Below are 25,130 nucleotides of genomic sequence, written 5' to 3'. Positions count from 1 at the left end.
TTGGCCAATGGCTGTTTAGTTTCTTGCTGTTTTGTTGCAGCTCTTCAGACTGAAGAAATCTTTTGGATAAAAGACGAAACGTTTCATCTAATACAGGGGTGGGCAATTATTTTTTCCATGGGGCCACATGAGAAACAGCAAATATTGTGGAGGGCTGGCACAAATGACTTTTTCATTCAACCTTTATTTAGACAGGTAAATCCCATTGAGCCTCGAGGACTCTTTTACAAGAGAGACCTGATTTCAACTTAACTCAATACTGCATAATAATAGTATTTCATTATTAAACGCAGTACATAGCACTGTTTTAACAAGCTGGTAAGAGTATTTGTTATGATTAAGCAACAAAAAAGCGAGGTTTCCTTACAAAAAATGTCATTTATTCAATTAAATTCCCCAGTACAATGGTAAACTGTTAACATTTTTACCATTGGTGACGTTATATTAATGATAATTTTCAGTCACATTCACCCCAAAATTCATTTTGAGTTTTATATACTGCTGGAAAAAGTTCTTAGCTTTGTAAATATATCACAATATTGTCTTTGTACTCCAAATATTATGAAACATCATATAATAGTGATCGTCACTGAACTGTGATGTCGAGTCCCGGTTCTTTACGTGCCTACATTTGTGGTCTAAACAGCTCATTTGGTGTTTTTCAGTTCTTTTTTCTTGTTTAGTGAGAGAAGTCTAGTCTCTGTTGGGCTTTAACGGAAATGTTAAAGTCAGGTTGAAGGTCTGGGGTGGAGATGTGAAGCAAAGCTGACATCATCAGTGAGAGAGGATCTATATCTGGATTTGGTTAACTTCATTTGTTTACATATGTATTTTGTAATTCCCCTTACGGGGGCCGGTCAGAGTCAACCAAAGGGCCGCATGTGGCCCTGGGGCCGTACAATGCCCAGGTCTGATCTAATAAGAATCCGTCCAGAGGACCTGACTTAACCTTGTTAGATTTACGAATTGAGTTTTTCTTCAGGGAATGTGTTTTGTCTTCTCTCGGCTTCCGTCGATCTACAATGATTGGTGAATGTACAAAATATGGCGGCGTCTGTTAAGCTGTGGAAATTCGTCATGGAGGAATCCTAATTTCAGACTTTTACGGAGGAGTTTTGTTTTCATCTAGTCTGTCTGGAAACATACCACGGTCGAACGAACTGTTAACGCGGAGTTTGCGTTAACTTGACCCCGCAGCTATTAAAAGTTGTTAGCACAACAAGTAACTTCACATCATCGGTGAGTGAGACGAGCTAACGTCGAGCACTGACAATTTTATAAATTAGTTTTAGCCCTTTTGCTTTGGGAGATTTATATATATATGTGTGTGTGTGTGTGTGTGTGTGTTTGCATCACGGTAATGTGGAGATTTTGTTAACTGCAATATTCTAGAAAACACTGAAAATATTTTTGGAGAGATCATCTGCTAGCAATGCAGCTTGCAGACAGAAGTAGAGATGACCATGAAAAATTTGTCTCTAGGACTGTCCAAAGTTGTGCTTTGCATTGATTTTAGACATATTTTCCACACAATTACTAAATTTAATGATTTCACATAAATGTGTTATTTCATTGTAGTTTTTTTTAAAATATTTTTTTATCATAAGCTCTTTCAATCAACAGTTAAATTATTAATAAAATCCAAAAATAGCCCCTTTTTTTTTTTACAATGATGGTTATTAATTCACTACTTAATTAGTTGGTAAAGTAGGTATAAGATAAGCTAATAATATTAATAAATAGGAACGTGTGAATGGTGGCAATTAAGTTATCTCTGGATAGATTCAATAAAACACTGTAGTGCTTTTAAACTTTAACTTTTTAAAAATATTTTCAGCCAATATCATGCCTGCCTTTCGGCAAGTGGGAGAGAAGCAGCTTCCAAACCTCGTTGTTTGTATGGCATGGTCTCCAAAAAGGGATCTGATTGCTCTGGCCAACACAAATGGAGAGGTGGGTATAAAACCAGTTTCTCAAACGGTTTTTGCTGCACCCCCATCGAAGGAAGAAAATTTTCATGTCCCCCGCCTCAGCTCAACAAGACAAAACACTCTAATGTCCCATTCACAAGTCCTACAGCAGGAGAACCACTGATAAATTCATTAAACACATACAAATTATGACAGTCTTTGTATCCTTTCTGTCTTTTGGTATTTATATTATTTTTTGTAGTTGTTACTCCATCGCTTGGCTCATTTCCAGCGTGTTTGGAGCTTACCACCCTGTGAAAGTACTGGAAAGGAGATCACTGCCCTCTTCTGGAGACCTGATGGCAAAAGTAAGCGATAACAAGGAACATGAACACTTTTTATTCTTTGATGAATAGAATCTTAGGATATTCTCATTCCAAATCCCAGTACTAGCCTTCAGTCTCGGTGACACCAAGCAGGTGGTCCTTTGTGGTGTTGAGAAAGCTGAGATCCTCCACATGTTTCAGATGCAAAGCCCTGTAACGTGCATGAACTGGATGGAGGTAACGGAGGACAACAGGTAAACCTGATGCTTACAAGGCACAGCATGATTGTGTCTAATTTTGTGGATAAATGTGCACATGATGTTCTTGTGTGTTTCAGTGTCCTCAGCTCATTTTACAGTTCAGAAGATGAATCCAAACTTTTCCTTCCTAAATTACCAACACTACCCAAAAGGTGATAATGACACTGATTGAACATTAAATTACAAAAGATGCAAGTTTTGGTTTGACTGTGAAACATTTGTCAAAACCTTTATTTTGCAGCTACAGCACAACTTTGAAGATTTTTAGGTAGGAAAGCATTTTGATTACTTATTCTTGGGTCATTAAATATACAAATTGATTTATTTAATTAATTAAATGTTAATTAAACATACATTAATTAAAAATTAATGTATTCTGTCTGTTTTACAGTGAGGAGAAGTCTGATGAGATACTAAACCTGTTTGGAGAAGTTAGGTAAATTATGCTTAGTCCTAAAGCAACACAGAAATACTGTGACATCTTTTTAGTGCAGTGCGTTTTTTTTAAACTGGTTGAAAAAAGTAATTTTACACTGCTTTCTGTGTCCACACAGGCTGAACATACTTGTTCTTGGAGGAGAAAGCGGCTTTGTGGAACTTTATGCTTATGGCATGTACAAGATTGCAACTTTAAGCGGAGTAAGGCTACTTTGTTTATTCATAGGAGTTGTTTAATTTTTCCCTTGAATTGTCCATTGAAACATACTGTAGTTTTCATTCTTATTTTTTATTTTAATTACTACTATATACTAGGGATGGGGCTGATCTGGTATTGGGCTCTGATACCAGCATAATTTACATATTGGATTTTTCCGATCCAACATGCAGAGATTTCCAATCCATGATACATGTCTGTGTCTGATGAAACATCTCCTCATGTGATTCCCTGCCAGCTGCTCTGCATGTTGGCTTCAAACTATGGAATGGATTTCCTGAACGGAGGCGTGTCTCATGGACCCAGAGTAATAAGACCTGCCTCACATTCAGGAAATCCATTTCATAGTTTGCAGCCAGCTACAACGTGCAGTAGCACTGTGGCTAACAGCTAACCAACTTTTCATCGAAACATGTCCACTGTGTGGAAATATTTTACACTAGAAACACCACAAAACAAGACAACAACATGCAATGTCTGCAGAGCCATAGCGCCACATTAAACCACGGTAAAGTTAGTTTACAATGGACATTCAAGGTCTGTCGCTTCAGCGGTTCGCTCCTCTCGCTCAACCCGAAGCAGGCAGCTCGACCCGCACCCAGTCCGCCTCGCTCAGTCTGCCCGTCTCGGACGAGGGGCAGACTGAGCGCGGCTAACCAAAATCAGACTGCCTGCTGCGGATTGAACAAGAAGAAGACATCGCTGAAGCCACGGAGCTCCAATGTTTATTGAGAAGCTGCTAAACTTCATCATAATTAATGACCAAGCACTATCAGTTGTAGAAAACTAAGGATTTTGCAGCTTGATACTTGCAGCCAAGATATAGTTTATCAGTACAACAGTAGACAATCATAAAAAAGCTTATGAATTAAAAAAATACAAGAAAATTATATATATATAAAAAACGAAACTAAAACGGCTACATTATAAAATGATGTAAAATAATAAAAACAGGAACATGTCTGTTGGTTTATGCCATGAACTTAGCAAGTGTTTAAAGCAATTTAATTTTTTTATTTAATTCATTTGTTTAAAAGAAACAAAATGAACAAAACAAATTCATCAAAAAGAAAACATAGAATGAAAAGAGTGAAGAAAGAAAAAAAATTCTTATATCTGCCCCTTATTTAAAAAATTTAATAAAATAACTTTAAACAAACAATCACTTAAATTAATCACTTTAATATCAACTTTAAAGATAGAAATTAAAAAAATGTTTCATGTTAGGATTTAATTCTAACTTTGAAACTCATCCAACATTAATAAAACTTACCTCAAGTTGCCTTTATTTGCATATATTTGTACAAACTGTACTTGAGAGGAGATTATTACAGCCTCATATAAAATCAATAACGATGATGATATCGGAACTGTATCAGTATCGGCCGATATCCAGATTTAGGTATCAGGATTGGATCGGAAGTTTATAAAAAAGTGGATTGGTGCGTCCCTACTATATACTGGTAACAGAGGGACAAACATTATTTTCATCACATAGTTATAAAGTAAATGCACAAGGATTTGTAAATCAAAATGATTAACATTTCAAACATTCTAATGTAAAATGTATGTAATAGAATGTATAGTAACAAGTATCATCATAACATAAACTCATTTTACAGGTTTCAGGGACATGTCAGAGTCTGAGTCTGTCCAGTGACCTCAAGTCTCTGTCTGTCATCACAAAAGTCAGGTCTGCTGACAACAGAGCAGAGATCTGCTACATCCAGGTGAGAAAAATGGATGGGGCTTCTCTTCACTTCCACACATGTGCATATTCTACAAACTATTCAATGTACCCGGGGTTTCTTTAAGAGATCTGGCTTAACTTACATTGACAATAAAGAGTTGTGCTCAGTCGTATCACAGAACTGGTTATTTTTTTAATTTTATTTTATAAATGTATTGATTTTTTTAAAAACAGAACAAAACAATTCCATAAACAATAAGAAATACAATCAAAGTTAACTTTAATAACTATGAACAACTCTTTTCTAACCAGTAATGTTTCAACTGTTGTCTTTGTGCTTCAGCTGGACACAAGCTTGTTGTCAGACTGTCTGCCTGAACTCACCAGGATGGCACGCAAGTTCACCCACATCTCCACCCTGCTGCAGTACCTGCACCTCTCACTTACCTGCATGTGTGAAGCATGGGAGGACATCCTGATGCAGATGGATCTTCGTCTCACCAAGTTTGTTCAGGTTACTTGTTTGTTTTCTAAAGGCCATATTTTAAGCAGAAAAGCACAAGCAGATACTGAGGAGCGCTACTGAAACTGTTCAGATGAGGGTTTGTGCATCTATAAAAACTATAACATTCTTTCCACATATATGTTTTGTCCTTGTTGTGATAACTTTATATTTAATATATATATATATTTTTAAATATTTACAAACTACTCCTTGAGAAAGATACACCCAGAACAACTTTTCCTACTTATGGGTCTTGATTAGTTCCCTGAAAAGACTGAGAACACCAACACTTGAAAATATAAAGCCCTAAAACTTTAGTTCATAAAACTAGAAAAACAGATTACTGAAAAAACACTCAAATTAAATTGAGGTAATCCAGAGAAAGTAACCACTTGTCTTAACTCGCAGGGCGGCTGTGGCTGAGTGGTTAGAGCAGTCATCGTCCTCCAATGAGAGAGTTGGGGGTTTGATTCCATCAGCAGTCACATGTTGAAGTGTCACTGGCCAAGACACTGAACCCCTCATTGCCTCCTGTGTGTGTTCCATTGGTGTATGAATGTGATAAAGCTCTGATTATTCTTTGTAGAGATCTATTAGAGTTCTGTATGAATGGGTAAATGAGGGCACAGATTGTTGTAAAGAGCTCTGAGTGTCTTGATAAGAGAAAAGCATTATATAAGTACAGTCCATTTACCATTTATCTCCTTAATTTGCAGGAAAAAAACACAAGCACCCAAGTCCAAGATGAGTTTTTGGAGCTCCTGCTTTGGGGACAATCAAGGTGGAAATCGATTTTACTTGTTTTCGCAATAATATGTTGTAATGTTGTAATATTTCAAGTGTCCTGTAGATGCCAGCAGCATATCTGGAGCTGGTTAAAATATTGACTGTCAACAAATGTAGACATCTCACAGGACAGAACAATCCATCCATCCTTTATCTTTACCCGCTTATTCCTTTTTGGGTCACATGGGTCACTAGTGCCCATATCCAGCAGTCACTGTGCGAGAGGCATGGTACACCCTGGACAGGTCTCCAGTCCATCACAGGGACACAAAGAGACAAATGAGACAAACCACCATTCACTCTTTCACTCACCTAGGGACAATTTAGAGTTACCAGTCAGTCTAACATGCATGTTTTTGGTCTGAGGGAGGAAACCGGAGTACCTGGAGAAAACTCACGCATCACGGAGAGAACATGCGAACTTCACCCAGAATGGGATTCAGTCCAGCGACCTTCTCGCAGAGAGGCAGCAGCTGTACCAACTGAGCCACTGCGCTGCCCAGAACAATCCAATCCAACTTTATTTGTAAAGCACTTTACACACCACAGCAGACCAAAGTGCTGTGTAGTGAGATAGGTCGGTTAGCTTCGTTAGCTTCGGAGCTCCACTACATGTTATAATATCTGGACTAGTTCAAGTACCTGATATTATACTTAATTTAAACGGGTTCTCTCTTTTTCGAGCTACTTGACAGATATGTGACAGAGATCAGTGACGTGAGACGTTAATTTTCTTTGACCCATCAAAATGAATGCGGTCATTTATTAACAGAATCAAAGTTTAACATCAAACATTGTACACGTGATTATTCTGATTGAAGCAATAACACAGCTTAATTACAACAGACATTTATGAAAATATCTGGATGATTTACTGGCAAGATAGAAGAGTTTAAAGATGGGAAATGAAGGAGTTTAAATGGAGAGAGATGGGTGAAGATGTATGTGTCTGTATAAGATGTAGGTCTGTAGACCAGAACGACAACACGCTCCCTTGGATGCAGCTTAACCCACGGTACACTTTGGTTGAGATCGACTCTTTACCTTTGCAGATGATAGTTTCGGCGTCGGTGTAGAGTTTCCTTTCAGCTCTTTCCAGCGTCTCCGTAAGAACAGCTAAAACCTCAGGAGTCGTGAGATCATCCCAGAACAGACTTCTTCATAGTTCCTCTGAACTTCTCTTGTTCAGGGACTTCTCGTTCGAGGTTCTCCCTGGAACGTTGTTCAGCTTAGTTGCCGTTGTTCTCCAGCATTCTGCATTCCAGCATTCTGAACTCTGCTGCTCTCCATTCCTTCATTCTCCGTTCTACATTCCAGCATTCTCTATGGAACTAGGAAGTGTTGAACCTTTTAAAGAGGTCACTTCCGGTTCCTCTGAGAACTTCCTGATTGGTCGATAGACCCAACAGGGGTGTGGTCTTAGTGATGTAAGAGGTTATTAAAAGTCAAGGAAAAAGATTAGATTGTTTAAGAACAGACAGAAGATGTTTTGAAGAAATTGAGACTTTTGGAGCCAGTTCTCCCATATCTGTCTGAAAAAGTTAAACATGACATTTCTTTCCAGTAAACGTAGTTGACCGAAACTTGACTTTTGACCGACTTACACTTGCTCATTTCAGACAGAAAATCAAAATGCATAATTACTCTGTAACAGACATTAACTAGATTTCTACTTTGAATGAGGATTAAAAATCATTTATACTGTTTCACAGTTGATTTAAAATGAGTAGTTCACTTCAACATTTAAAATGGTTTGAACTAAACACACTTTTGATTATCAAGACATTTGTAAAATAGTAATGATAATAAAAAAGAGAGTGTTCTTTCAATTGATCAGTGCAGGACACACTTAGAAAGTCTCTGGATGAACTTAATTTTGTGTTTCTGGACTCAAATCAATGAAATGACAGTTCTTGTCCCAGGAAGGCCCTCAGGGCCAGATTTGACCTGAGGCTTAGTTCACTACAGCTGTATAGAATCACATTAAAGCACGGCTCACGCAATACAAAATACAATTAAAAACACGTAGTGAGTAGTAAAACCAAGTAATAAAAAATGGTAAAATGCACAAGATCAAATCAAACAATAAAAACAATAAAACCTACAAAAATAAAACTCAGGTAAAAATGAATATAAACAACCCTTTACAGGGTGTTAAAAATCAAAGAAAGCAAGTGGGTTTTAAGATGAGTTATTAAACATAATGTAGAGGCCTGTCTGAGATGGAGGAGATGGAATTTGGGGAGCGCTGTAAAATAACTATGCCACACTATTTTGGTTCACAATCAAACAAACACTTGGAACAAAAAAAAAAAAAGTTACATGTACAGACATACATATATTTTATTTGACTGCCTAAATTAGATAGAGATCCTTAAAGATCATGAATGACTATACTGTTACCCCAATGAGGCAGGGGCCCCCTGCAGCAACATCTGGCCATCCACTTACCCCTGAACCTGTATAGAGTCTCAGCTTTGATTCCACGGGGGGGGGGGGGGGGGGGGTCACACACTTACCTACCTGGAGGAGGAACAACAGCTAGTGCCAGCAACCAACAGCCAGCAATGAGGCCAGAGCTAATCAACCAACCCACAGGGTTTCATGGCCAGCAGCTACAGTATCATGCCCCAGTTCACCAGCCCCATGATGGAGGAGTGGATGCACAGCGCACACCCACACCCCCAATTCTGTCACCTTATGCGGATCACTATGCTGTTCCACCTCAGACCGGCATGCATGTGACCACAGCTCCCCTACCACCTCAAACTCTGACGGGGAACCAGATTATGCAGCAGCCCGCTGCTCCAACCATCTACCCACACCTAACAGGGGTTTATCAGCCAGCCAGAACCCTGCTGCTTATATTGGTTCTCCCACTGTGCCCCAAGCCCCCCTGTACTCATCGGCCAGCGGTTTTAATCCAAACAGGCCCAACCCTCAATTTAGGAATCAAGTCGCTTACAATCACACAGATTCTTTCTACGGACACAGCCGGACTGCTTACGGTGGATTCCTGCAGACCCACCAGGTGAGAAATGGCCCTATCTTCACCGGTAACGCCGATAGTAGGTTGCTGGTGGAAGATTGGATTTGGGACATGCATTATCTCCTGGAAGCGATAGAGCTCCCACCACACCTGCGATTTTCCACTGTGGTGCGTCATCTGCGTGGTGAGGCCCGGAAATTAGTTCTGAACCTACCTCCTTACGACTAAACCTCTGAGATGGCATTTAAAGAACTGAGGGTCGAGTATGGCGACACACAGAGCTCCCTAGACCCACTGGCTGACTTTTATGAGCGGATGCAAAGACCGGGGGAGTCTGCCTGCTCATATCCAATATCATTGGAAGCAAATTTGAGAGTGGTAGAGGACAGCCAAAGGTGAGGCAAGCCATTCCCAGACTGGGACTGCAGACTTACTCTGCAGTTTTTAAGGGGTCTTAATGATGAGGAGGTATATATGAGAATTGCTCCACTTAAGCCCAGACTCTTAATCTTCCGGGAGCTACAGGCTGAGCTCAGAGACATGACCAAAGAAACAAAAAAGTTCCAGTCACTCCACAAGTCAAAGCGAGCTCACACCCAGATTCAGACTGCACCAGGCAGTAGCCCAACTGTGAAGATGGAGAAGACTAACCATGCATCAGAGTTGTCAGAGCTCACGGAACTGGTTAAAAATTTAGCTCTTTGTCAAGCAGAGCAAATGGCTAAATTAACCTACCTTGAATCAAGAGTTGCTGCTCCGCCCCCCATCCCATCACCACGAGTCCATGCACTCATAGGACCTCCAACCCAAACCCAAACTTCAAACATGACATGCTACAGATGCAGGAAACAAGGACACATAGCCAGAGTCTGCAGAGCAGTGTTACCAGAGCCCAGTCAGGTGGATGGGAACATACCCCACCTAGCTCAGCCTTTAAACGGGTAGAGCCTGTGGTCACCGGCGCAACCATGGGCGAGCAGTCAGACCCCCATCCACAAGACATAAAGACCACTGATGTAGGAGGAAGCACCCCACTAGTGGGCCCTAGAAACGAAGGGGAGGTGGAAGTCAATGAAATGAAATGCAGAGCACTCATTGACTCTGGCTCTCAAATAACCAGTATTACCTACAGCTATTGGCGCAGCCACCTTATCCTTCAGAAACAGAGGTTACAGCCCTCTTTGATACCTATAGAAGGTGCAGCCGGTCAGAGTGTAACCCACCATGGTGTTCTCCGCATTAACTTGAAAGTGTTGGAAAAAGAGTTTAAGAATGTACCAGCTTTTGTGGTTAAGGACTCAGAATATCGCCTTTCTGTCCCTCTGCTGATAGGAACTAATGTTCTCCGTGCCTCCAGAACCCATCTCCAAGCAACTTACGGCCAGCAATTCCTCCAGTATGTCAAAGAGAGTCATCCAGAGTGGTACACCTCTCTGTTGGAGGTGGGCGACACAGGACATTATAATGTGGAGGACAGGGTGGGTCCGGCTGTGTATAAAGGCCACAAAATACACATCCCTGGGGGAAAAGAAATGGATCTAATGTGCAAGGTGACAGCCGGCCCACGGAGAAGGATTTACACTGCAGATTGAGGGCCACCACTCCCTACAGCTTCCTCAAGACCTCCTGGTCGCCAAAGTCCTTGCTGATGTGAAAGGAGGATGCACCCCTGTCAGAGTGATGAACCTGTCTCAACATTCCATTACCATCAAGCCACACACACACCTAGCCAATGTGTCCCTAGTAGATGGTGTTGTGGATTTCTCAGACAAAAAGCAGAGCAAAAGCCATGGAAGCAGGTCCAAAGAGATATGTCTGAGTCTGACTCAGGCAATATCAAGTTGTGGTGTGGACTTAAGTGAGGCTGCAGTCGAAGATGAGCACCAGGGCTCCATCCTTAAAGACCTGGTGGATAGTAATGTCGATGTGTTCTCCCACTATCCTCTGGATTATGGTCACACAAAGACGGTACAACACGAAATCCCACTGGTGGATTCTAAGCCTTTCCGACTCCCCTATCACAAGATTCCCCCATCACAATGGCAAGATGTCAGGAAGATGCTGATCGAGATGGAGGTGGCAGGGGTCATAAGGCACAGTAAGAGAACATACACTTCACCTGTAGTGGTTGTGACAAAAAAAGACGGCTCGCTACGGTTGTGTATCGACTACCGTAAATTGAACTCCTGCAGCACAAGAGATGCATTCCCCCTGCCAAGAATAGAGGAGGCTCTGGAAGCATTGGGACAGGCCAAGTTCTTCGCCACGCTTGACCTCACATCAGGCTATTGGCAGGTGGAGGTGGCGGAGCAGGACAAGCACAAAACAGCATTCAGTACACCGATGGGTCTGTTAGAGGCCAACCGAATGCCTTTTGTGTTACAGAATGCTCCATCAACTTTCCAAAGACTCATTACTTGCTGTTTTGGAGACTTGAACTTCACACACCTCCTGATCTATCTGGACGACCTCATTATCTTTTCTAAAACCTTTGATGAGCATTTAAACAGACTGCAGTTGGTGTTTGATCGTCTTCGGGAGCATGGTCTAAAGCTTAAACCATCCAAATGCCAGCTGATGAGGAAAGAAGTGCAGTACCTGGGTCACCTGGTATCTGCGGAGGGAATCCGAACTGACCCAGAGAAGATTCGTAGAGTGAAAGACTGGACCAGGCCAACAAACCGCAGGGAGGTAATGCAACTTCTGGGGTTTGCGGTCTACTACAGGCGATATGTCAGTGGATACTCTGTCCTGGCAGCTCCCTTATACAGACTCACAGGTGGTGACCCAAAAATGAAGAAAAGAAGGGTGAAAAGGGGCCTGACACCAGACCCACCCTTCTTATGGACTGGGGAATGTGAGGAAGCATTCTTGACTTTAAAACACAGACTCACGACTGCGCCAGTGTTGGGTTACCCAGACTACAACTTACCGTTTATCCTTCAGACAGATGTATCAGGGGAGGGACTCGGTGCTGTTCTGGTCCAGGTTCAAGATGGCACTGAGAGAGTCATAGCTTTCGCTAGCCGAAGGTTGAGTCCAGCTGAGGCGAGGTATCCTGCTCACAAGCTGGAGTTCCTCGCCCTGAAGTGGGCGGTAACAGACAAATTCTATGACCATCTCTATGGGCGCAGGTTCTCAGTCCAGACCGACAATAACCCCCTCAAGTACATCATGAGCTCTGCAAAGTTGGATGCCACGGGGCAACGGTGGGTGTCCCGTTTGGCTGCTTTTGACTTTGATGTCCAGTACCGGAGAGGCCAGAGCAACGCTAATGCTGATTCCCTCTCCCGTATGTCAAATCAAGAGGTCACTGAGACCCTACAATCGTGCCCTCTGCGGGTGCACACTAGAAAGCCCCAACTGGGTGCAGGACAATCCACACAAGATCCAGAAAGCTCCTCAAGCCAGAACACGCTGGCCTCAAGTAACCTGGACTCTGAATCCCTGGGATCTAATGAGCCATACGGAGACACAGGTATGGAATCACTCCCCGCCATGAAAAAACAAGAGATCCGTGCAGGGCAAAAGGAGGATCCTGTTATTGGTCCTGTCTGGCACTACAAAAGTCGAAATTTGAAACCCAGCCGCACTGAGAGGGTCAACGGTGGCTGACAGATCTCTCTTCTCCTAAAAGAGTGGAAGAGGTTAGTGATAAGAGACGGTATCATGTATCGCCGCAGCCGTGATCACCAAAGAGGAGTCGTGGAGCAGCTAGTGCTACCAGAGAAGCTGTGTGAGGGAGCTATGAAGGCTCTTCACAATGACTCAGGACACTTGGGTTTTGAGAGGACAGTTCAGATGTTAAGAGAGAGGCTTCATTGGCCTCGGATGTTCCAAGAGATCAAGATCTGGTGTGAGCAGTGTGAGAGATGCTGGCTCAGGAAAACGCCAACTTTGGGAGTCAATGCCCCACTGGTCAGTGTCCACAGTAGTGCCCCCATGGAACTAGTGTGCATAGATTTTTTGACTTGGGAAAAGTCAAAGGGTGGAATAGAGAACGTCCTTGTGGTCACTGACCATTTTTCACGCTACGCACAGGCGTACCCCACTAAAGATCAAAAGGCCAACATGGTGGCCAAGGTGTTGTGGAGAAACTTTTTCCTGCCGGTTTGGGTTTCCTGCTAAGTTGCACACTGACCAAGGATGCAACTTTGAAAATGCTGTAGTGAAGGGGCTGTGCAAGTGTGTGGGCATCACTAAAACCCACACAACCCCCTGCCACCCCCCAGGCAATGGCACCACTGAGCGGTTCAACCACACCCTCATGAACATGCTTGGAACGTTAGAGCCACACCTGAAACCTCGGTGGCACGAGCACTTGGATGCAATGACCCATGCATACATCTGTTCACGCCATGACTCTACTGGGTATACACCACACTTTTTGATGTTTGGCAGACATCCTAGACTCCCAATTGACCTTGTATTTGGGCTCCAGACCACTAATGAGCCAGGTGAATACAGGGAGTATGTACAAAGGCTGCATGACTGTCTGTCACATGCATACGCCCAGGCAAACCAGACCTCTCACCAGGCCAAAAGCCAACAGAAAAAATACTATGACCAAAAGGCAAAGGGTCAGGCTTTCAACCCAGGGGACAGAGTCTTAGTCAAGCTCTGTCATGTGAAGGGACGGCAAAAACTAGGCGACAAGTGGGAGTCTCAGCCTTACATTGTGGTGAAAAAGCAACCCAACATACCCATGTATGTGGTGCGGCGAGAAAACGGTGATACTGAGAGGGTGGTCCACCAGAACCTTCTGACCCAATGTATGTTTCTCCCAGTAGAGCAGGCAGAGGTGGTGACAGCAGGAGAGATTGAGTCGGGCACAGCAGACGAGGAGAGAACGGTGAACACAAAAAATATGACAAGACAAGCCTGTGGAGTGACCATGCAGGGGACAGAGGACTCAGAACCCGATGAGTTGGAGGAAAATGTGGAGGAAATTGCTGATGAAACAACAAACAAACAGGTTGAGCTGCATGGAGTAAAAGGAGTAAATATACCAGACAGGAAAAATGAAGGAAGGAGGGAACATGTAACAGATAGGGGTATCAGTTCAGTCCACAGACCCAGTGTGCTAAGAAGGAACATGCTGAGGAGTCGGCACCCTCCAAAGAGATTCTCCTGTGAGTCACAAGTAGTGGAAACTGAGGACATTCAACAGAAGATAAAAAGAGGACGGAAGCTGTGGCAGAGAGCTAAAGCCAGAAGAGCACTAAAACTCAGCATGTCACAGCTAGATAACTCACCTTAGTGGGGCACATGCTAGCCATTACACTACCACACACACCACACTGTATTCTGTTCTTTCATTTCTGTATTTAATGTTATATTGTATTTAGTCTGATGACTGGGACGTCATCAATTAGACAAGGGGTGGATGTAGGGCAGTGGCTTAAATATGTCAGCAGAGGCTGCCAAGGTGTCATATTTGTTCTGTGGGTTCAGGCAGATGGTGTAATTTGTTCTTCAATGGACACCGTACTTTGGCTTCTGCTACCGTGAGCGGGCAGGATTTCAATCAGTGTTTGCGTATGGTTTGTAAGGTGAAGCCGCTGGCAAGTGCACCAAATAAACTTCATGGTCTCAACCATGATCCAAACCACCATGTGTCTGACTCCTGCCTCACCCTGCACTCCGACAACAACCCATAATACACAACGCAGAGCTTTCGGAAGTAGTGAGGTGCCATTTCACACGGATAGGGTTACATCGGTTTCAGCACAAGTTAAGTCCTGCCCCCTCCACATAAGCAGGCCGATCAATGCCTATGGTTAAAAAATGAAGCAAAACACTTGAGATTATTTATTTTTCTGATGATGACTTTCGTTGATTCATATATTTTTTAACTTGCTGTTTGTTTGAAAATAAATTTTCTAAAAGGTTAGCTGTAATGTGTTATTTCACGCTTAAAGAAAGCTCATGTCATACTATGATTGTGTGCAGGGGAGTAGGCAGGACTTAAAGCCCCATTTCACTAGTGCACCCACTCTGGTCCCATAAATGTAACAAGGCACCTTCTGTAAAATGTGATACTGTGTTTGTAATTCTCAGCAATGAAGGAAGGTGGGCCATTACGGCTAGGGATTTTTTTTTGGGGGGGGGGGGGGGGGGGTTTAGTGTAACAGCTGTGGGCGGCACGGTGGTGCAGTTGGTAGGGCTGCCACCTCTCAGCAAGAAAGTTGTCTGATTGAATCCCGTCAGGGGACATTCTGGGTGGAGTTTGCACGTTCTCATCTTCTCGTGGCTTTTCTCCGGGTACTCTGGTTTCCTCCCACAGACCAAAAACATGCATGTTAGGCTGATTGGTAACTCTAAATTGTCCTTAGGTGAGAGAGTGAGTGGTTGTTTGTCTCTGTGTCCCTGTGATGGACTGGAGGCCGGACCAGGGTGTCCCCGCCTCTCACACAGTGACTGCTGGATATGGGTACCAGTGACCCCCGCAACCAGAAAAAGAAGCGGGTAAAAAATGGATGGATTAATTAAACAGCTTTTAAAAGGATTTGGGTTTGATGTTTGTAGTAAATATTATCACTCACTGTCTGTTTCAGCCCTGAACTACAGGCTCTTCTCATGAACCAGTTGACTGTCAAGGTGAGATGAAGAAAGCTGAAACACATCTTCTCTCTGAAGACTTTTTTTTTTCTTTTTGATAAATTTGATGTTGCAGACCAGATTTGTTTGGCTGTGTATTTGAAAATCACATTTTTCATGTTGATATGTGTTACAATTCCATTTTAGGGCCTGAAAAAACTCGGTCAGTCCATTGAGTCTTCTTACTCCAGCATTCAGAAGCTTGTGATCAGCCACCTGCAGAGGTATTTTCTGTTTCGCTTCTGGTCATCAGTGTGACTGTTGTTTTTTTTTTTTTTTTTTTCTCATTAAAAACGTCTCTGTCCGTGTCGTGCAGCGGCTCAGAGGCTCTGCTGTATCACCTTAGCGAGGTGAGAGGAATGTCTTTATGGAAGCAAAAGTTTGAGCGTCTCGGTTTGGATTCAGATGCAATTGATGGTACACTTTTTCATACCGACTCAGTCCTTTTCAGGGTCACATTCATAAATAGAAATAAATCAGTTCTTTTGGTATTAGTAAAGACATGTTTGTGCTGTGTGCAGGTGCCATCACAGCTGTGGGCTCTTTCTCTCTCAAAGCCAATGAACTTCTGCAGTAAGTTTGTAAACAAACAAATAGTTTCTGTATGTGACCTTTTCGTTTTGTCATATTGCAACTTTTATTTGAACATTTAGGGTGATTGACAAGAGTATGAAAAACTTCAAAGCCTTTTTTCGGTGGCTGTATGTGGGTGAGAGTTTTATTATTAAATTTGAAGTGTTTCTTAATATTAATGACATTTGTAGCTTTTGTAGCCTTTTGAGAACCAGCTTATTAAATTGTAATTGTCTGATTTCTTCACGCTGCATTTTGTTTTCCTGCAGCAATGCTAAGAATGTGTGATGAACATGTACCACCAGAGCTAAACAAGGTGAGTTTGACCACATATCTGAAACTTTTAGTCGTGGTGAAATGGTTCATTATTTTGTTTTATTTCTTAGATGACTCAGAAGGACATTGCCTTTGTTGCCGATTTCCTGTCTGAGCATTTTAGTGAGGTGAGATTAGTTGATTAGTACACTGACCAGAAAATAAACATTTTTGTTCATTCTTAACTATTTGTGTTTACTGGTTTAACAGAATGAGGAACTTTTTAATCGTAAGGGAAAGTACTTTAATGTGGAGCGAGTTGGTCAGGTAAATGGGTTTGTACTAACTTCAAATAGAAGTTATCATCTTATACTGAACAAAAACCTAAACGCAATACTTGTTTTTGCTCCCATTTTTCATGAGCTGAACTCAAAGATCTAAGACTGTTAGGATAATTTATTATTATCCTTTCAATAACTCATTCAATAAATAGCCACACAGGAGAGGTAGATATTTTCTTAATCCCAGGTTTTAATCTTGCAAGATGAAGCAGTGTTTAAATACACGCATCAAAATGTTACATGATGCTCCGTCCCAAGTCTGCTCGCCGAGAGCCTAAAAGTGCGTTTTTTTGTAAATGTTATCAGACAAAGGCAAGGTCAGACAACTGCTGCAGCCTCTTGCAGCACTCTCATCCAGACAAAACGACTCTTCAACACACACACATGGTAATATTATTACATTTGACTTCAGTAAGTGAAAAGCATCTGCGACTTTTCACATCTCCATCAACGACTTTTTCTATTAACACAAAAGGCCATTTTCTCTCAAATATTGTTCACTAATTTGTGTAAATCTGTTAGTGAGCACTTCTTTGCTGAGATAATCCATCCACCTCACGGTTACAGAGCATGATTATAGCACAGGTCAGCCTGGCTGACCACAATAAAAGGCCACTCTAAAATGTGCAGCACATGGACACAGATGCAGCAAGTTTTGAGGGAGCATGCAATAATCATGCTGACTGCAGGAATGCCCCCCCAGAGCTGTTGCCTGTGAATTGAATGTTCATTTCTCTACCTTACGCCACCTCAAAAGGTTTTTCAGAGAATTTGGCAGTACATTCAACCGGCCTCACAATGGCAGACCTCGTGTAACCTCACCAGCCCAGGACCTTCACCACATCCAGCATCTTCACCTCCAAGATTGTCTGAGACCAGCCACCTGGACAGCTGCTGCAGCAATCAGGTTGCATAACCAATGAATTTCTTCACAAACTGTCAGAAACCGTCTCAGGGAAGCTCAACTGCACACCTGCCATCCTCATCGGGGTCTGCACCTGACTGCAGTTTGTCATCATAACGGACTTAAGTGGGCAAATGTTCACATTCAGTTGTGTACGGCACATTGGAGAGATGCTCTCTGCACAGATGAATTGGCAGATGGCAGACTGCATGTATGACGTCATGTGGGTGAGCGGTTTGCTGATGTCGGCGTTCTGAATGGAGTAGTCCATGGTGGCGGTGTGGTTCTGGTATGGGCAGACGTATATTATGGTCACTGAACACAGGTGAATTTCATCATGACATTTTATTGCACAGAAATACTGTGATGAAATTCTGAGACCCATTCTTGTGTCATTCATCCACGACCATCACCTCATGTTGCAGCATGATAATGCACGGCCCCGTGTTGCAAGCATTTGTACACAATTCCTGGAAGCTGAAAACATCCCAGTTCTTGCGTGGCCAGCATGCTCACCGGACATGTTGCCCATTGATCATGTTTGGGATGCTCTGGATCAGCGTATATGACAGCGTGTTCCTGTTCCTGAACACATCCAGCAACTGCACACCACCAGACCAACAATCCACAGGCAACCATCAACAACCTGATCAACTCTGTGTGAAGGAGATGTGTTGCACTGAGTGAGGCCACACCAGATACTGACTGGTTTTCTGACCTCCTAATATAATAAAAGTAAACTGCACATTTTAGAGTGGCCTTTTATTGTGGTCAGCCTAAGGCTCACCTGTGCTATAATCATGCTGTCTAATCAGCACCTTGATATGCCACACCTGTGGGTGGATGGATTATCTCAGCAAAGGAGAAATGCTCACTAACACAGATTTACACATATTAGTGAACAATATTTGAGAGAAAAATGTGTTTTGTGAGAATAGGAAAAAATCTTAGATCTTTGAGTTCAACTCATGAAAAATGAAAGCAAAAAACAGAAGTGTTGCGTTTATATTTTTGTTCAGTGTAGATCATGATGGTTTGTCTTGCAGTACCTTAAAGACGAGGATGAAGACCTTGTGTCGCCACCCAACACAACGGAGAACCAGTGGCTGAAGTTTTTACAACAGAGCACATATCTGAAGGGTAATCGGTGATCTTGAGTTGAGACAGCTAAATTGTTTCATAGTAAAGGGGTTAAATAGTTTGTTACAGAATTACTTTGCTGTATTACTACAATAACTAAACATTTACTTTGTAGAGAGTCCTTTGGTGTTTCCATCATATCCCCAGAAGTCTTTGCACTTTGTCAAGAAGATGATGGAGACTGTGATCGAACAGTGCCTACAGGAACCCTCTGTATGTTGTTTTGTGCCACACATTTTACTTTTTCATTAGCACACATAAGCATTTTGTTACAAATCTCAGAAACTTGGTATTATTGTCTGAGCATCTCTTGTTTCTCTTAAATATGTTTGTTTGTTTGCAGGAAGTAATTGGAAAATCAGTAAAACAGGCGGTCTTTTTGCCTTTGTACACCATGCCAGAGAAGTAACGTCTTATATGTCTTCTTATAATAAACACCTCAAATATGTTTTCAAATTGAATGGAGGTGTAATGAATGTGATAAAACTTTTGTTTTTGTTTGTTTTTAGGATGGAAAACACTCCACGATTTTTTGAACTTCCATCTTTGTATGCAAAACACAAACATCAATTTTGCATTTGTAACAGTAAGACTGCAGCGTGTTTATATTTGTTCTGAACCCACAGGTGGAATGATAAAAAAGCCAAAACACACTGTGTTGTGTTCTGCATGCCAGAGGTCTCACCATCCAGACTCTACATATTAAAGAAGGGAACCGATTCGAACAGGTACATTTCAAGTTTTTTGGGAGATTTTTTTGTAGGTTTCCTTGTTACTTTACATTCTTTATAATTATCTTTGTTCTGTTGTTACAGACACATTCCAAACAGTTTGATGTGTGTTGACCTCAGCCATTATCTTGACGATACAGATGGGGACGGTGCTGCAGCCCAGTGAGTGCTGCTTATCTTGTATGGGAGTCAAAGGGTTTATTTACTGCATTAGCAGGTAAAAAGGTGTTGATTCTTCTGTAATTTACAGCCAGTTTATCTTTTTTTTTAGGTCTCAGTGTGTCTTCAGCTGCCTGGATGCTTGTTTTTATGACAATGAAATGCTAACAGTGGTTCTGCAAGGACCGGAGAAACTAAACAGCAGATGTGTCCTGGCTCAGCTTCCTCTTGCCTCAACCTTAAGCTGTGAAACTGAAGTTAGCCTGGACCCCAATGTGAGGTGTGTTTTTAGATCAGTTTTCTCTTTCAAAACAATAATTTAGATATGTTAAAGTAAAGAACTGTTATAAATTAATTGAAGTTCAGTGACAATATTATTAATAATATCTAACCTTTTTTTTAAGATAACTTTTTGAATATCCTCATAAATAAAATTTAATTCTGACCTAAGTGATGTCCTGAAACAGCTTGGTCTCAAAAATTCACAACACTTCACAGAAATGCTAGTTTTTTTAACTATACTTTGCTGTCAATTTGACTTTACATGTTTATTTACATGAAACTCTTTAATTATTTGTAAGCACAAAAGCAACAGCAGCACAAAGATGAAGCACTTTCAGTGCAGCTCAGGGCACTTCCCTGTATTTCTTAACAAGAGTGAAATACAGGGCCACTCAACTGGCAGTAAGTTCATTACTTGCAATAAATAAAATAAAATCAGAAAAAAACTGTGAGACCTTTAAAAAAAATTGAATTGGCAAATATTTCAGTCAGAGAGGCAATCTTGTTTCGTGCCCATCTCAGTTTATAACATTTTCACAAGCTTGCACAAATATCTCTTCCACACTGAAAGCATGTTCTTACATGACACAATGCAAAGCATCACTCTGTCACTTCTTTTTTAAGGGAGGATCTTCACTGCAACCACTATTTAACCATATGTACCCGGAACAGTCTCTGGCTCCTGGTGTCAGTTTACAGTCAACAACAGACTTCATCATAAATAACAAAGCAAACTTGAACAGGACATTAAAAAGAACAACTCATTTCCACTCAGAAACATCATAAACACTCAGAAACATTACATATATAATTTCCACAAGGCTACTCAGCATGCTTTGCAGCTCACACAGTCTCTCTGGGACTCTCTCGCAGAGAGAACTTTGAGAGTTTGGAGGAAATAAAATAAAGTTAAACAGACTCACATCTTTGATTAAATCTGGGGCCTACAAATATCTGTGATTTGGTGTTAATAATGTTTTATTGTAAGAATTAAATTAGCAGAGGCATGAGTCAGACGGCACGCTCTCGTGGGGGTGTCTCTTCCTCTCTGTCCTGCTGTGCAGGGAGTACTGATAAATTGATCGTATCAGTGTGTGATCGCCCGCGAGCCAGACTAAACAGCAACAAACAGATTTATTACTGGGGGAATATTGATGAGGACGCACAGTAGCTTAGTAGTTAGTTTAAAAACAGTTGACCACAAAAAGGATTGGTTCAGTAATCCATTAGTAAACCTGTCACAATAAACAATAAATCAATTAATCACATGATAAATTAAATTATCGACCTCATTTTCAATTATCGGCTTTATCGTTTCTTCGTGTTTCTTTCTTTCTACTGAAGACACTGGATGACAAGAGTCAACTCCAGTGCTCTTTACTGTCTCCTCCCTTTCTCTTTTCTCTTTAAAATACATTTTAACGATCCAAAATCGCGTTTTTGGATCGTTAAAAGAAGCTGAGCTGAGAAGCTAAGCTACGAGCTAAGCTAACAGGCCAGCCTCGGGAAAAACCTCCGTCTTGTCAAAGCTCCAAAATTCACGGTTGAAACCCGTGCCTTTGTCTAAAAAGTTGTTTTTCTCTGCAAAAAGCAGCTGAGAACTTGTTTACTGATGTTTTATTAAACGATTTGTGTGACAAATGCTATGCTAAATAGCTCAAACCACATCAAGCGTCTGCCATTTTGAGAACCAAAGAGAGACAGCCCATGTCACGTCAAGGGGCCTCCCTCCCATTTTTCTTAGAGAGACGCTGCTCTTTCCCTCATTATCCATTCCTTGGTTCAAACAGTCTTGTACTGCCATCCAGTGGTCAAAAAGGTACTACACACAAAATTAACCAACATTTCTTCTTAAATTTGACAATAATTTCTAATTATTGTCAAATTTCAAACAATATTATTGTTTATCGCAATAATTCCTGAGACAATTAATCGCCCAGAAAAATTTGTTATTGTGACAGCCTATCCATTAATGGATAGGCTGTCACGTGCATCGTGCACTCACTTTCAGTCCAGCTGAGTTCTGCTCTGCCTCTTTTGGTTCAGCTCAAAGCTCACACCGGAGCGAAACGTGGACGCTTCAGCTGGGATTTATGAACCTGTAGAGGAAGAACTGGTCTGAGCAGCCACTTCATTGTGAGAACTGGTTCTTAATGGACCCACCTGGAACAGAACACGTTGGTCGTTCAGGGTACATCAGGAACAGTGTACGCTTTTTATTTTGAAAAGTGTAAAGATCTGACAAGTCAGAGATGGCAGAATAATATTTGTGTTCAATAGGAGGCAGTGTGTCGTCGTCGTTTTTAATAGAGTTTCATATTAGATTATCTACTTTTATAGCAAGGAAATAATCTTAAAGTATGATTTCTTTGAATTACACTTTTGGGTTCTGTTTATTGTGTTTATGATTCAATGCAAAACAATAATAATAATGATTTAGAGGTAACAGATCATTGTAAAACTTGGTTTATTTACATAATGACTAACTGCTGGATGTCTGAGCTGCTGGCTTTCAGTAACTGTGGTCCCCTGATCAGTTTAGCTGTATAGCTCTGGTGAAATATGAACCTGCTGGCAATATACTGGTAATAATTTTCAAATTTGTGTTCACATAAACCACCAAAACAGTTTTGAGATTCGAGTTGTTTTAAAACAGCAGTGCTCCGTTTGTTCTTGACCCCACTTGAACTCTGTTGTAAATTTAGTCACAGTTGAACTTTTCATAGTTCCTACACAATATTTTAAAGTATGGATTACTAAGCCTTTTTTGTGTTACCATAAATGGTAATGTAGTTGAACTAGTTTGCATGTGTTGACTGATCCATATACAGCAGGCTATTTGTGCATGTTCACTTGACAATTTGTGTGTGTAATATAATCCTACTTGTGCAGTTTAAAATGTGTACATTTGAAAACTTACTATGAATTTTTTCATCTTGTACACATGTGTGAATACTTCTGAGAAAAATCTGTCTTGATTTTTCTTCATAGAATGTGGTGTTTAACTGTATGGAACCACTTCTTTGCTGGTTCTATTTTGTTTCTGTGTTTACATCAGCATGGCTTTAATATAATTTATGTCCCTTGTGTTGCCAGATTGGACCAGCAGTGCAGTGCCATCCCCTGCCAGGGTATGATGTTGGGGAATCAGTGGCGTGAACTGGAAAACATGAAGGCTCAGTTTGTTGCTGTCAATGGAATCCGTAAAGTGGCCTGTGTGGTATGTTCAACAAATATACATCATCTTTGTATACTGATTAGCCACAACCCTGATGAATAAAGTAAACTGATCATGTCACATTACAAAGTTCTTCTGTCAAACCCAGTTAGCATTTACAATATGTGTTGATCCAACTCCAAAGGATCTGCTGTGACAAACGTGACAACACCCCCTCAAGTCTTGTGTCCATAACTCGATTGGTTAGAGTTATGTTGCTGATGTGGAGACAAAATATTTGGAATATGGTTTGAATGTTGTGGCTTATCTAGGCATCGTTTATTTATTTATTTTTAATTATGTGAATAAATTGTATTGCAGTGTTCCTTTATTGGTTTCTCAGATTATTATTAGGTCTTTGGTATATACATTTATCTGCCAGCATAAACGTAATGCGATGCTGCCAAATGTTGACTGCTTCTTTTTTTCCCTGTTTGGCAGCTAAGTTCCAATTTAAGACACATTCGTGTTTTTGAGATGGATGTAGAAGATGAGGACGACGAGGGCGTTGACTCACAGAACGTCAGCACTGACCAAGATGGTCTGGAAACTACTGTAATCAGCCAAGGGCCAGCAGAGGAAAGTTTGGAGTTTGAAGGGGAAGCTAAAGAGCAAGAAAGAGATGTGTTTCAGAAAACTGTGGAGCACCTTAAGTCGGAGGAAGCCCTGTGAACGCTGATTTAAACTAACGAGCACCACCTCCTCAACCCCCTAAAAAATAAATTAACGTTTGAAATAATCGTTTTAAAAATAGTTTTGCTTTTTGTACTTTTAAAGCAGGTGGATAAATTCAACTCTAATCATAAAAAGATTTTTTTTTGTTACTCACTACATATTTTAACTTTGTGTGCTTGTAATTTCTGCTTATAGGCATGTGGTTCATATTGTTTGGGTTCACAGGAAGCTGTTACTTATATCCCAACAGTTGCCTGGTGAGGCTGGTCCATCCCAGACAGGTTGCCAGTTTTAGGGCCAACACAAAGACAAAATAATGTGTGATCTCACAGGCCCTTTAAGGTTTCAGATTCGTCAGTCAACGTCAAAGTTCATGCTCAGTAGGCCAGGACAATGTTCAGTCAGGTCATCTGGACAGTTTCTTTTTGCTGAGACGTTTTGTCCTTCATCCAAAGGACTTCTTCAATCCGAGGAGCCAATTCAATTTCAATTCAGTTTATTTATATAGCGCCAAATCACAACAAAGTTGTCTCAGGGCACTTTACAGGAACATTCACATAAAAGCCAATGAGTAAAGTTCTCTATCTAAGGAATCCAGCAGACAAGTTGAATATTGGTTTGTTGCAGTCTCCCATCCTGAGCAAGCACAGTGGAAAGGAAAAACTCCCTTTTTAAAAGGAAGAATCCTCCAGCAGAACCAGGCTCAGGACAAGCGGCCATCTGCTTTGACCGGCTGGTTGAGAGGACAGGAAGGAGAGACAGACGAACACAGAATGGTAGGTCCAGGTATAAGTCCAGGTATAAGTCCAGGTCTATCTGAACGACAAAAAAACACGTTAAGGATAGAAAAAATAATTACAAATACAAAACAGGTTGAGCAGAGTAAGTAAAGACAGTAGCAGAGTGAAAATTGTGGTCAGTTTGTCCTCCAGCAGTCTAAGCCTGTAGCAGCATAACTAAGGGACAGCTCAGGAAACCCAAGCCGACCCTAACTATAGGATTTAACAAAAAAGAAGGTGTTGCGTCTAGTTTTAAAACTGGATAATGTGTCAGCCTCACGGATAGAGATTGGAAGTTGGTTCCACAAGAGAGGAGCCTGATAACTAAAAGATCTTCCTCCCATTCTGTTTTT

General features: G+C 41.3%; 1 protein-coding gene across 1 annotated transcript; it reads left to right on the top strand.

Moving 5' to 3' along the window:
* The first annotated feature begins 1,845 nt into the window (after positions 1-1,845).
* Positions 1,846-24,062, top strand: anapc4 (anaphase promoting complex subunit 4). The gene is made up of 27 exons (XM_037674391.1): positions 1,846-1,953; positions 2,203-2,278; positions 2,358-2,490; positions 2,574-2,648; positions 2,738-2,764; positions 2,888-2,932; positions 3,051-3,135; positions 4,774-4,881; positions 5,185-5,355; positions 6,063-6,127; positions 15,679-15,721; positions 15,869-15,945; positions 16,038-16,138; positions 16,243-16,294; positions 16,375-16,430; positions 16,564-16,610; positions 16,681-16,737; positions 16,820-16,876; positions 18,841-18,934; positions 19,050-19,147; positions 19,278-19,339; positions 19,444-19,482; positions 19,561-19,662; positions 19,750-19,827; positions 19,937-20,104; positions 23,203-23,326; positions 23,765-24,062. The coding sequence occupies exons 1-27, from the start codon at positions 1,846-1,848 to the stop codon at positions 23,993-23,995; spliced, it is 2,379 nt and encodes a 792-aa protein (XP_037530319.1). The 3' UTR covers positions 23,996-24,062.
* Positions 24,063-25,130: the final 1,068 nt, after the last annotated feature.

The sequence above is a fragment of the Nematolebias whitei genome, chromosome 3, assembly GCF_014905685.2.
Source record: "Nematolebias whitei isolate Nwh7 chromosome 3, NemWhi1, whole genome shotgun sequence".
NCBI lineage: Eukaryota > Metazoa > Chordata > Actinopteri > Cyprinodontiformes > Rivulidae > Nematolebias > Nematolebias whitei.
This window is presented reverse-complemented; position numbering and strand designations above follow the sequence as displayed.

What these genes read in the sequence shown, in the direction of transcription:
- anapc4 (XM_037674391.1), top strand. Translation starts at nt 1,846, where the DNA reads ATGCCTGCCTTTCGGCAAGTGGGAGAGAAGCAGCTTCCAAACCTCGTT. An exon ending in ACAACTTTGAAGATTTTTAG is followed by an intron (nt 2,765 to 2,887) that starts GTAGGAAAGCAT and finishes TCTGTTTTACAG; the next exon opens with TGAGGAGAAGTCTGATGAGA. An exon ending in TACCACCAGAGCTAAACAAG is followed by an intron (nt 16,611 to 16,680) that starts GTGAGTTTGACC and finishes TTTATTTCTTAG; the next exon opens with ATGACTCAGAAGGACATTGC.